This window comes from Amaranthus tricolor, chromosome 9, assembly GCF_026212465.1.
Source record: "Amaranthus tricolor cultivar Red isolate AtriRed21 chromosome 9, ASM2621246v1, whole genome shotgun sequence".
NCBI classification, from domain to species: Eukaryota; Viridiplantae; Streptophyta; class Magnoliopsida; order Caryophyllales; family Amaranthaceae; genus Amaranthus; species Amaranthus tricolor.
Genome location: NC_080055.1, coordinates 20,842,739 through 20,857,014, shown reverse-complemented (window position 1 = coordinate 20,857,014; position 14,276 = coordinate 20,842,739). Strand labels below are relative to the sequence as shown.

At 34.6% G+C, this 14,276-nt stretch overlaps 1 protein-coding gene across 1 annotated transcript; it reads left to right on the top strand.

The window, feature by feature from the left end:
- The first annotated feature begins 10,417 nt into the window (after positions 1-10,417).
- LOC130823366 (uncharacterized) lies at positions 10,418-13,090 on the top strand. The gene is made up of 7 exons (XM_057687986.1): positions 10,418-10,609; positions 10,713-10,831; positions 10,876-10,964; positions 11,085-11,247; positions 11,497-11,982; positions 12,054-12,510; positions 12,887-13,090. Exons 1-7 carry the CDS (start codon positions 10,418-10,420, stop codon positions 13,088-13,090), a joined length of 1,710 nt encoding a protein of 569 aa, XP_057543969.1.
- Positions 13,091-14,276: the final 1,186 nt, after the last annotated feature.

The following is a 14,276-nucleotide window of genomic DNA, read 5'->3' as shown; positions in this document are numbered from 1 at the left end:
TCTCTTCTTCCAAACAAGAAGATATTTCACTTGTATACTCTACATCTTTTTTCCACTTAAAAAATTTGCAATCTTGTGCCTACATTTCAAACCAAATCATGAAACCCTAATTGATAAAGAAATTCAAAAATAACATAAAACAAAATAAAGCTATTGAAAAAAATAAACTTATTGGCCAAAATGCACATCTATAAAACCTCTCACCAACCCTTGTTCCTTTTTTGACTATTTGTAATTTAGCATGAACACCATGTTTACATAAAGGAATTCCTTTTGCAATTGATGTTCTAGATTGAGATGATGACGAAGGAGAATATATGTTAAATATCAAATTACTTTAGAGATTAAAATGAAAATGAAAAAAAAATTTAGATGTTGGAAGAAGTACTAATTAAATTGGAAGAGCAAAGTTAGCAAATGAGGAAGATGAGGCTGCTGAAAAGAGCTGTCTATATACCCATTAAACTGATGAAGAAATGGGGAATTTACCGTTTCTCTAGGTAAACAACCGGTCAGGTATGCCAGCGGGAAACATATATCAAAGTTCGTATTATTCATGGTTAATTGAAAGTTCGTATTATTGTTGGAAAATCAGTGAAAGTTCGTATTATTCAAGGTAATTTTTCCTTCAAAGAAAGGTTTAACTTTTGAGATTATGATGACACCGAAAACAATATACCTTTTGGGTGGTTGCGGTAGTTGTATGTGACCTGTGGAAGGTTTATAATCATGAAATTCGTGCAAAATAACACCAATAATCCCGGGAAGGCTCCGATGTATAGTGGAGTTTACTAAAAAAGGGAATATATAATGAGGCTTTAGGTTTAATTTAGTGGGTCTTTTTAATTTATTTTTTTTCTGGAAAGTTATTAGGCTGATGCTCACGTGATTTGATTTAAATTAATGCCTGTAATGAGCTTTCAATGCGGGAACTTGACGTAAATCAGGATATATTTTCTAGCCAAATCCTGATTTATGCTTGGATTTTGTTGATGATTACTAGTACAGATATTGTGTAGCTGGCTTGAAGATGTAATGCTCATGTGCACAGGCGTATAACCTACTGATCTGTTGCTAATGTTCTTCCCTCTATGATATCAGGTCTATCTTTCCCTTTTTCTTTTCGTTATTCTCTTCTTATGCACATTGGCACAACATTCATGATGACAAACATAAATGAAAAAAAAAAAACAAGAACTCACCATGAACCCATCCAACCCCTACTACTTACACCCAATAGACATTGGCTTGAAATTGGTGCCTACTGTTTTTTTGGGGTGGATTTCAAAGGGTGGAAAAGAGCAGTGTCTATTGCATTGTCAAGGAAAAACAAATTGGGAATTGTTGATGAATCTTTGAAAAGATCAACATTAAGATCAGACCATGGTAAAGCATGGGACAGAGTTAATGACATTGTCTTGGGTTGGCTTCTCAATTCTGTGTATGAAAATCAGCCCCGACCCCTACTAATGAATGTTTTATGCAGCGATCTTTGATGAAGAAGCCTATACTTCTTGGTAGAGTAGATAACTCTCTATATGATGTGAAAAATCAATATTACACAAAGGCCTTGAAAATTTCTTGATTTTAAGTGATGCAAATTTCTTTATTATGCAATTTGATTGTTTAACTTATATGTAAATGATTTTTTTAAATATCCATTATTAAAGAGTTTCTAATTTCAATTGTTAATTTGTTGTTTCGTTTAATTCATTATTGAATATCTAAGATGTTATATCTTTTGTGATTTAACATATATTAAAGTTTTGTGAGTAATCTTTAATTTAACTTTTTATATTATTCAATTGATAAGATGATGTCTAAAAAACATTATCTATATGGATGTCAAAAACGGAAAAAAAAAAAGCAACGAATGGAGGAATTTTTAGAGAGACAAAAGGAGGCCATGGAAAAATTTGTATTGCGTAATACGAATTCACATGAAACTCGTGAGAATTTGTCAAATGATGATCACCATGAGAATATTGAAAACAACAATGTGGCCAACACACAAAATGTAGAACATTGTGATGATAAATCCCCTATCGAGGCTGACATTGACATTTATGATCCAAGTAATTGGTTAGATCACAAATTCTTGTATGAGATGGTCTCACCATGAAACATGCCTCATATTTAGGTTAAAAAGCCCAATAATAGAAACTTTTAGCTTATGAGCTTCTTATTTTAAGATCGTCTCACCGTGAGATGGTCTCATACAAGATGGGTTGTTGGTAAGATAATCTTGATCATCAAACAAGAGATTTAATTGTTGAAAAAGGACCAATAAGGGTACTTGATCTTGTATTTCCACTGGATAATAATTCAAGACATTTTAGTTATACCCATTACTCGCGAAAGTTGAGCAATAGTGAGACTAGTGATAGAAAGTGGCTAGTTTATTCAAAATGTGCAGAAAAGTGTGTATTGTTTCCCCTGCAAATTAAAACTAATGTGAAGCATTACCTAACAAGTGTTGGGTTCAAAGATTGGAGACATCTTAGCGAGAGGCTTAAACAACATGAAAATAGTCCTGAACACATGACTAGAGTTCAAGGAAGGAACTAAGTGTTAGGTTGAAAAAAATAAAACAATTGATAGTGAAATAAGGGGGAATGAGGGATGGAGGGATGTTTTGAAATGAATAATTGGTGGTGTTGAATTTTTAGCTGAATATAACCTGTCTTTTCATGGTTATAATAAGAAACTTTATGTAAGATAATGGAAACTTTTTAGAAGTTATGGAGATGATTGGTAAATTTGATCCGGTAATGCAAGATCATATTTGATGCATAAGAAATGGAGAAATTCATCATCATTATCTTGGTCACAAAATTCAGGATGAATTGATTTTTGTTTATAATGTGAAAAATTCTATACTGAAGATTATTAAGAAGACAAAGTATTTTTCCATGATTCTTTATTGTACCCCAGATGTGAGTCATAAAGAGCAAATGACACTAATGATTTGATGTGTGAAAATGTCTAATGCCAAAATAATGGTGGAAGAGTATTTTCACTTGATCTTATTGTGCTTAATGTGAGAGGTCAATGTTATGATAATGGTGCTAATATAAAAGGAAAACACCAAGGGTTTCAAAAGAGGCTTCTTGAGATAAACCCAAAAGCTTTGTATGTGTCTTGTGCATGACATAGTCTTAACCTTCCTCTATGTGATATGACATAATCTTGTGTGAAAGCTACTTTATTTTTAGGGATTCTACAAAATATATATACATTGTTTTTAGGCTCTACTAAAAGGTGGAAGGTTCTAACTGACCATGTTTTTGATTAACTATTAAATCCTTGTCTAATACACGTTGGGAGAGTAGTATTTAAAGTTTGAAAGCTATTCGATTCCAAGCCCCTCAAATAAGGCTTGCATTATTGAAGATCCATGGTTCTAAAGAAGAATTGGGGACAAAGAGTCCAATTAGACTTTTGGGGAAATCAATAAATAAATTTGACTTTTTGCTTGGCATGGTTATTTGGTATGATATTTTATTTTATGTGGACATGGTGAGCAAGAAGTTGCAATCTAAGTCCACCACCATCGATGTTGTAATCAACCAAATAAATATTTCCATGAAATATTTTTAGAAGTATAAAGATGAAGAATTTGTTCTAGTTTGAATCATGCTAAAATTATAGCTTCAGTAATAGGGGTTGAGGCTGATTTTCCAACCAAATGTCGCACTCAACAAACAAGGCATTTTGATGAAAGTGACCATGAAGAAATGATACGATCACCAGAGGAAGATTTTCGAGTCAACTACTTTCTAGTTCTATTGGTTATGTCCTTCACTTCACTTCAGGAAAGATTTGAGCAACTAACTATGTTTCAAAGTATTTTTGGTTTTTTATGTGAGTCAAATAAGTGGAGTCACTAGATAGTGAATCCTTGAAAGCATGTTGCATAAAATTTTGCGCTGCCTATTCTCAAAACAATGTGTCGGATGTTAATATAGATGATATATTAAGAGTGTTGCAGAAGACTTTGCCATATGGATTATTAGCCCTTAATATTTTGGAGTTTGTCAAAAAAACTAATTGATTTCCAAATGTTTCAATTGCTTGTCGAATCTTATTAATTGTTCCTGTCATCGTCGCATCAACTAAGAGGAGTTTTTTAAAGTTGAAAATACTTAAAAATAATTTAAGATCTTCAATTTCTCAAGAATGTTTGAATTGTCTTGCAATGCTAAGTATTGAGAAAGATACGCTTGAATCTATTGAGTTAGACACTGTTATTAGTGATTTTGCGTCGAGAAATGCTCGTAGGAGCATTTTTGTTTATTTTTTTTATTATGTATAGATATAGATAAATACACTTTCTTTATTTTATGACATATGAACATCAATTTTTTATGTATATATTATAGTTATGAGTCCAAAATTAATCTTTCGCCCCGAGTCCCTAAAAACTTAGGCAGGCCCAACTTGTGGCATTTAAAGGAAAAATACCATATGAGATCATTTATTCAAGAACACCTAATTTTTACTCCTAATAGACCACATTTCTAATGTATCTTGTGGTTTGCGTTTCTCACCATATTTGATTCCGTAAGTGATCATAAACAAGATTAGACGAGGAGATCGAGAGAACATGGTATGCACTTATAACCTAACCAAATTATTATTATATTAATACCATCAAAGGTACTCTAACCATGCACGTAGCCAAGCATAATGTATTATTCTAATACTTAACATAATATGTCAATCAATTACAATGGACAATAGACAAATCTTTTGAATCCTAATCCATTGTGTTATTTATTTATTTATTCATTTATTATGATTTATCTAAAAACTTATTATAAGTGGTAAACTTTAATTTAGAGTAATATGAAACTAATACTTAATGTTATCAACATCAATAAATAAACAAAACAAATAAATAAAATAAATAACTAAATATTATTATTTTATTTGTAACTTTTACAATTATTAATACTTTCAAAATTATTTGTTATACGAATAGGTTATACATTGCTAAAATTATGATAACTAATTACTACTTTGTGCCTGATGCTTTTGTTAGCTATATTTTTCCTTACAAAATGTAATAGTGGGTGAAGGCATACATGTATGATGTATCATAACTAATTTATTCGAATCCCATCGGCCATGTGCATTACTATTGAGTTGTACTACTACGCATTACGAATGAGCCATAATAATATGTGTCACTCTATATTTTATGATGAATATATAGGTTTAGGAGGAAACAAAATAACTTGAGATCAAGCCTTTTAAATAAATTAGGTTGGCTGCATTTAGATTTGAGTTTAAGTTAAGTATACAAAAGTTCGACATTCTTTGACTCTAAATCAGCTCCATTTAGTTAATTTGGTTGAAAATCAGAATCATAACATGACCTGTAACAGATCAGGTCAACTTAATTTCGGCCATTTAACCTATTTGCAGTTTTTTGTTTTTATTTTAGGGTTTTAATATTAACTACATCTTATTTTTTGGATATTAATTTTTAAAATTTAAGTTTATTTAGTATGAGAAAAATATTAAATGTATTAAGTTTAGGTTATACATATTTATTTAATTCGAAATTGGCTGGTTATAATTAAATGGATTATACAAATTTATTTGATGTTTAAGATTTTGAAATAAACCTAACTTATTTAATAAACATATCAGGTTAAATCGACCTATTTAATTAAATGGTTCAAAATTTTCAAGTCAAACCCAGTTATTTTTAGTTAGGTTTAACTCAGATTAACATTTTTGATTAGCATTTGCCAAACCTACTTGAGACACATCAATAAAGTCTACCTACGGTTTAGGGGTTACGATGGTCGATGATATTAAACATTTCGGGAGACGTAAACACAGGGAAAAAGTTGAAGACAATCTAAACGCATAATTCATGTTTTTAAGTTTAGCAATCACAAGTTCACAATAAAGCGTAAAAGATAAATTATGTTTCTAATTTACTTAATATTTTATAGGAAAATTACATGTCATAACTTTGAGGTTTTTGATTTTTTACGTGGTAATCAAAACTTTTAAAAAATCCACGTGGTAAACCAGAGGTTTACCAAATTGTTTCACCGTAACCTTTTTGCACATCAAACGTTAGCAAAAGTTAATGTTGAAGCTTTAATGCTGTTGTACGTTTATTTATGCGACTCACCATTTCAAATTCTATTAGTTTCAACCTTTCCCCTCAAATAAAAACTCTAAGTTTACCATCTTTGGATATAGGGGGAAAACATAATTTGGATGAAAAATGGTAGAGTTAGGGTTTACGTTTTGGGGGAAACGGTTGAAATTGATGGCATTTGAAATGGTGAATTGGATAATTAGGCGTACAACAATCTTAAAGCTTCGAAATCAACGTTTGTTAATGTTTTATGTTCAAGAAAGTCAAGGTGAAACAATTTAATAAACCTCAGGGTTACCACATGGATTTTTTAAAAGTTTTGGTTACCACGTGGAAAACCCAAAACCTCAGGGTTACCAATGTGGAATTTCCCTATTTTATACTTCCTCCTATTCGCTATACTTGTCCCATTTGATTTTTCAACAATATTCATCAATCACTATTATTATGTGATTTATTTTTAATCTATAAGTTACAATATAATCATGTAGGATCTTTTTTAATTCGTCTTATTGTAATTACTGTCAAGTTCCATGGCCTTCGCAAAATCATCATTATTCATATACAATGCGGCCTTTTTTTTTGCACTATGTTTCTTAGACGCTTATGCACCCCATGTGTGTGTAAAATATTAATTTGAAGGTTATTATGATAAAAAGACAGTCAAAGGATATCAAACCTGCCTGAATCTGGGAATATTTCATGTTAATAAGTAGTTATCTGGGAATAATTATCTGGCAAGGTTATTAAAGGATTTTGTATACAGGCTTAGAAGGTTAGTGCATGAGAAGCTCACGTGCATGTGAGGACACATGTCCTTCATTAAAGCATCACTTTTTTGAAATGGGATACGTGTTCAAAGGAGAAATAAGAAACGCCACAAAGGACAAATAAAGTATTCGATTGTGATTAAGGGATTGACATGTCTAAAAAGGAGAGTGGCGCATGCAGAGAATGTCTTTAAGAGTCGGAAAAGGAATGTTTGTTCCACAATCATTAGCTATAAATACTCACCAAAGCGCCATAAATGAGGTAACTAATTTCTTAGAGAGAAAGAAAAGAAAAAAAGAATCCAAAGTGATTAAATACAAACGATCTTAACTGAATATCAGAATTTCACATTGATTTTCAGAGCAACGGAACAAAGATTTGCAAAAGATTTAATCGACATTTGTCGTGATAATTTATTACAAAAAGACCTCACGTCTAAACAAGCCCTAAGCAGTTATCCACCTGGTAGCCACTGTGCACCTCGAAGGACCTGTTAGGCAATCCATATATTGATCCGTACTAACTTGGGCGTCGGAGAAGGTCCTCGGAAAAGAATTACAGGCCTTTCTAACCCCTTTGGTGTGTTTTGTAGGAATCATCAGCATCTCCATCCAAAGATCTTACTGGATAACTGGAAAGGAATTAAATTGACCTCCACCAGCAAAAATCATCTGATTAACAACTAATCAGGAGATTAAAGTCTTAATTAATTGTTCTTTAAAATCAAACAGGAACAATTTGGCGCTAGAAGGAGGGCCACTTTTTCTTTCTTTGCTAAAAGTTATTGTAAGAATTTTCTAGAAAGGTGAAGATGACAAGCAACTCAGAAAACCGAAGTCAAAATTCTAACCAGTCCAAAAGACCTAGATCTCAAAGGAAGAGGTTTAAGAATGCTGCTCAAAGAATCATTGAGACAATCATTGAGCTCTAACAGAGAACAATCGAGTATGTCAATGTCCCAGGCACATAAGGAGTCACCAATAAAACAATAAGTTGGGGGTGTTCAACCTCAATTTACTCTCATTGGGGATGCAATACCCCAGCTGGCAGCAGCAGTTGCAGATGCTGTTAGAACAGGGACAACAAGAGATATTAACCCTAATGAAAGGGAGCAGATCTCCAATGAACGGTTTCTGGAAGAGGAGGATGAATCTTATATACCTCCTCACATTCAGAAAGAATCAGGCCAATTAGGTTCTGACAGTAATAGAAATATTCACAGGGAAGACGAAGGCGAGTCTATGCCGGGCAGAAGATACACCTGGTACAAGACCCCTTCGAACCCTGGAGCATTGTCCCAGTTAGGAACACACATCAAAAAGGGATGGACTGAGACGGTCTATCGACAAACAGATTCCCAGCCTGTAACGAGGGAGTCAATGACAACGAAAAGATTGTCTGCCATGAGTAGGCTTGGAAAAGCTCCTTCACTATCACCTTTAAAAATTTGTGAAGGTGAAGAAGAATCATTACATGTTGTTGAGAGAATACAGCCAAATATTTATTCCTTGAAGGGGAAATCCTCTTATTTAGGTTTACCCCCCAAGATCCCAGAGAACCAGAAAATAAGATTTTCTGGGAAGACACCATTCATCCCAGAAATTGCTTCCTCACTTGTGAAAAGGGTGAAATTTCCTGCTCATCTGACTTATAAGGGGGAGACGTGTCCAAATGCCCATCTGATAGCCTTCAATAATGAGATGGACATGGATAGTCACACAAATGCCAGTTGGTGAAAAAATTTCATTCTAACCTTAACTGGTACAGCACAGAAATGGGCTCAGAGCCTCCTAGATGGCTCGATTTCCTCATTTGACAAACTTGCTGAAAAGTTCAAGAGTCATTTCTCATCAAGGACTGCCAGATCTAAGCAATCCATTGAAATGATGAGCATACGACAGGGAAAAGATGAATCTCTGAGGAATTACGTCTCCAGGTTCGACAAAGAAAGTTTGTAGGTGCTGAACCCTGAAGAAAGCATCTTGACCTTCGCTCTCAGACAAGGCCTAAACTCTGATAGGCCTGAAAGTGAGGCTCTAAAGTTCAGCAACCAATGGACTTATTTGAAGACAATAAAGGAAGTCAGAGAATATGCCTAGTCCCATGTAGATGTTGAAGATTTTAAATCCATAACAAGGACAATGGAGCATAAAGGGAAAACCCCTGAGAAGGACAGTAGGAAGCCAGCTGAAAGAAATGATAGGGGAAAAAAGCTGGTCAGGACTGAGGATTTTGATGTCCCCAGACTCAATAATTATTCAAATTATACACCCTTAAAAGAGTCTAGGGCCAAAATCTTTAATGTACATAAAGAGGATACCAGATAGTAGAGGCCTATCCAGAGGAAAGTTGTTGGCAAGAACCTAGACGCTTACTGCAAATTTCATGAATGTCCAGGTCACTAGACGGAACATTGTAAGTCTTTGATGAACAATATTGAAGATTTGATTCAAAGAGGAACTTCCAACAATACAGACAAGATAAAAATTTTGGCAAAAGATAAGCTGAAAGTAGATTTGGACAAGCCAGAAGGGCACGGGAGCAAGCCCCAAAGAAGAAGAAAGAAATTTTTGTGATATTTCAGAAGTCTGAGATATCTGATAATGAAGCACCCTTGAGAGCAGCAACAGTTCCCAGGTTAGAGCTGATGGAAATCACAAAGCAGGCTTAAACACCAAAGCTGCCAGATATGACCTTTACTAGGGAGGATTGCAGAGGGGTATCCTATCCCCACTCAGATCCCCTGTTGATGGTTGTAGACATTGCTGATCAATCTGTACATAGAGTGCTGCTGGATAGTGGTGCTGAAATTAATGTTATCTATAAATCCTGCTGGGATCAAATGGGTTTAGATGACAAAGCTTTGAAGAGATCAACTACGCCCATCGTTGGGTTTTCCGGTGAGTCAGTTCTAGCATAAGGGAAAATCACTCTGCCAGTTACTATCATTGATACACAGGGGGTCACCATAACGGTTTCCTAGGAATTTTATATTTTTAATGCTCCTACTAGATACAACTATATTCTAGGGAGGAAGTTCATTGTAGCAATAACTGATATTCCCTCTACACACCATCAAACCTTACTCTTTGTAGGAAAAGATGGAAGGGTGGGGAGAGCCAGAGGAAATCAAAAAATGGCAAGGTCTTGCAATTTGTAAATAAAGTAAGTGCTGAGCCACAGAAACAGAAAGGAAAAGAGAGGGTGCCAGAAGCTGATATGGTGCCCATAAAAAATTTTGAAAGCAGTCAGCCGGATAAAAGATTGAAATTAGCTGCTTCTCCATCTGGGTCTGGGACTCGAAAAATTGTTGAAATAGATCCTAGGCCATCTGAGAATGAAAATGTAAAGAAGAGTACTCCACAGATGGAGATTGATCACCAGATGATTGAAGAGGTTGCATTAATTGAAGGAGTAGAGAAAATCGTGAGGATTGGGGGGAATCTGGATCCTCAGGTTTGCCTCCATTTAATTCAAGTTCTTCGTTAGAATGCTGATCTCTTTGCATATTCCACAGCAGACATGCCAGGTATTGACCCTGAGATAGTCACTCATAAAATAAGTGTCCATGAAGGAGTCAAGCCTATTAAACAGAAGAAAAGAAACTTTGGTTTTGAAAAAGATAAAATCATTGAAGAAGAAGTTCAAAAGCCGCTAGATGCTGGTTTCATTGAGGAATGTCTCAACCCAGAATGGCTTGCTAATGTTGTTTTGGTAAAAAAAGCCACAACCTGGGAAGTGGAAAATGTGTATAGATTTTACCAGTTTAAATAGATGTTGCCCTAAAGATTGTTATCCTTTACCTAGAATAGACCAGCTAGTTGATTCAACTGCTGGATATACTCTTTTATCATATATGGATGCCTTTTCTGGCTATCATCAGATATTTATGGACCCTGCTGACAAAAAGAAACGGCATTTATATGCTCAACATGGGTGTTCAATTATACGATGATGCCTTTTGGTTTCATGAATGCTAGGGAAACCTACCAGAGGGTAATGGATAAAATCTTCAAAATTCAGAGGGGTAGAAATTTAGAAGTATATGTAGATGATTCAATTGTAAAAAGTAATACAGAAAAATAAATGATTGTAGATTTACAAGAAACATTTGATAGTATGAGAAAGTATAAAATGAGACTTAATTCCAGAAAATGTGTATTCGGGATAAATTCTGGAAAATTTTTAGGCTACTTAGTTAGTCAAAGAGGTATTGATGCCAATCCGAAAAAGGTTCAAGCAGTCATTGATCTGACAGAACCTAAGAATAGGCATGAATTTATGCAATTAACAGGGAGGATGGCAGCTCTTTCCAGCAGAGAAAATCATGCCATTTTCCACAGTTTTAAAAGGTAATAAAAGCTTTGATTGGGGTGAATTTAAGAGTCAGGCATTTAAGGAGTTAAAAGAACACCTTCATAGTCTACCAACTTTGGCAAGACCCGTTACTGGAGAAACATTATACTTGTACATATCATCAACACAGCACACAATGAGGGCAGTGTTGATCAGGGAAGAAAATAAAATTCAATATCCAATTTACATTGTAAGTAAAATGTTGTTGGATGCTGAAACAAGATGTTCCATGATTGAAAAAGCAGCGTTTGCTGTAATAGTTACTGCCAGAAAATTAAGGCCTTATTAGTGGTAGTCTTAACAGACCTACTATTAGAGAAAAGTATGGTGAAAATAGAAAGATCTGGAAGACTGGCAAAATGGGCTGTTGAATTTAATGGTCTCGGAGTACAATTTCAACCCAGAAGAGCTATAAAGGGTCAAGCATTGGCAGATATTTTTGCTGAATGGGGAACACAAGATGAAAGTGAGGAACCTATCTGGAAACTATTAACCGATAGGTCATCAAGACTCGTTGGTGCAGGGGCCGGATTGGTATTAATCACCCCAGAAGGGAAAGGTATTGAATACGCTTTGAAATTTCAATTTAAAGCTACCAACAACGAAGCTGAATATGAGGCTGTCATTGCTGGGTTACAATTGTGCAAAGCCCTGGAAGCGAGAAGGATCAATCTTAAAACTGATTCACAGCTAGTTGTGAATCAGATTAAAGGGAGTATAAGGCCAAAGATGTTACTATGCAAAAATACTTGAAGAAAGCTCAAGAATTGATCTCCTGGTTTGAAATTGTTCATGTTGAAAGGCTACCCAGATCACAGAATGAGCAAGTAGATGCACTTTCTAAATTAGGAAGTTCCAGTATGCAGAATTTAAAAAGGTCAGTCTTAGTAGAAGTTAAACCCGTAAGTTCAATTCATGAAGACGCCACATCTGTCTTCGATATTGGAAGCAGAGATCTCCCAGATTGGATGAAAGATCTCATCCAATACAAAGAAAATGGAGAACTTCCAGCAGATCCAGTTCTTGCCAGAAAGATGAAAATGAAGTCACTAAAATTTTGTATGGTAGATGGCGAATTATATAAAAAGGCAAAAAATGGTCCTCTGTTGAAATGTGTAACTCCATCAGAAGCTAACTACATCCTAAAAGAAGTCCATGAAGGATATTGTGGTCATCATTTGGGAGCTAGGGCTCTGGCTCATAAAGCTTTCAGAATTGGTTATTATTGGCCCACAGCAACAGAAGATTCCAGAAACTTGGTCAAGAAGTGTGAGAAGTGCTAGAAATTTGCACCAAATATTATTCAACCAGCATCTGAGTTGAAGTATATTCACAATCCAGTTCTATTTGCTCAATGGGGCTTAGATCTTTTGGGACCGTTTAAAACAACAGCTGGAGTAAAAAGTTTTTGATTGTTGTAATTGATTATTTTACAAAGTGGATAGAGGCAGAGTCACTTGCAACAATCACTTTCAGAAAAGTAGAGAAATTCATCTAGCAGAATATCATCATCAGATTTGGGCTTCCCAGAGTCTTAACTGTTGATAATGGAACCCAGTTTGATATTGCAACACTGAGAAAATATCTGGAAGATTTCAAAATTGCTGTGGCCTACTCATCTGTTTGCAATGTCAGTGTAATGGACAAGCCGAAGCAACCAATAAACAAATTCTATATGGGCTCCAGAAGAAGCTGGAAGATACAAAAGCAAAATGGATTGATGAAATCTATAATGTACTATGGTCCTCACGAACAACTGTGAAGGAGGCAACTGGTCAAACACCTTTCAAGCTTGTTTATGGTTCAGAAACACTCTTACCAGTTGAGATTGGAGTATAGACAGTAAGATTAAAACACCTGGATCTAGTGGAAAATTAAGAGTCAAGGCTTCTAGATCTGGAACTAATCGATGAACTTAGAGAAAATGTAGCATGGAAAATGGCTGCATATCAAACTCGGATTGCCAGATTCTATAATAGAAAAGTTAAACATAGATCTTTTCAAGTGGGGGACTTGGTTCTCAGAAATTCAAAGGCAACTCAAAAACATGAACATGAAAAGTTGTCAGAAAAATGGGAAGGCCCTTACATTGTGTCAGATGATTGTGGCAATGAAACTTATAAGTTGAGAACATCAAATGGTGAGCAACTTAGAAATAAATGGAATATTAGAATGTTGAAAAGGTATTATGTATAGACTTCAAAGAATTCTTATAATAATTCTTTTATAAAGTATTAGCCAGATCCAATACACTCAATATGTTTTTGTGAAAAAAGATTTGCAATATTCTATGTAATAGAAAAAGTATAATGGTAGAAAAACGAGCCAGTGGGTAAACACTAACTTTTTACAGTTAAGATATCCAGCTGAGTTCAAAAGGTGACTAGTGGGAAAGCCCTGGTTTTATGACTAAGGAGCCCAGCTGAGTCATGGGGAAGCCATGGTTCACCATAACTAAGGAACCCAGAAAGTGTTTTAAGAAGATATCAAACATGAGAATAAAAAAGATGAAACAGCCTAGAAAGCAAAAACTTTTAAGTATGTTTCACGAATGAAAATACTTTAAAGTTGAGGGGAACAGGAGATGGATAATGGAAAAAATACAACAGTTGAGTAAAGATCCTAATTTTTACAAGTCTTTATTGAAAATTATCCGGCAAGAAAAGCATGCAAGAAGAAAAAGTCAAGTATGGATTACATGACTCAGATACTTCTTCAAAGTCAAGCAAGTTTTTATTAAGTCAGATACATGTTCAAGATATTAAAATTAGATCTATCCAGAAAAGGTAAAAACATAAAGAAAGTAAAAATTTTCATTAAGAGTGGTAAATAATTACAAGATTTTGAAGAATTATAACTACACAAAATTTCTTGAGGTTTCCAGAGATAAAAGGAAAAAGTATATATAAAGAAAAATCATGATTTACTGGCTGAAGGAGCCTTTGAGCCAGAAGGAGTAGAACTACTAGTTCCCTGGCCAAATTTAGCAATGTGCTAGGCCCTTAGGGTTGGAATACAAACTGCT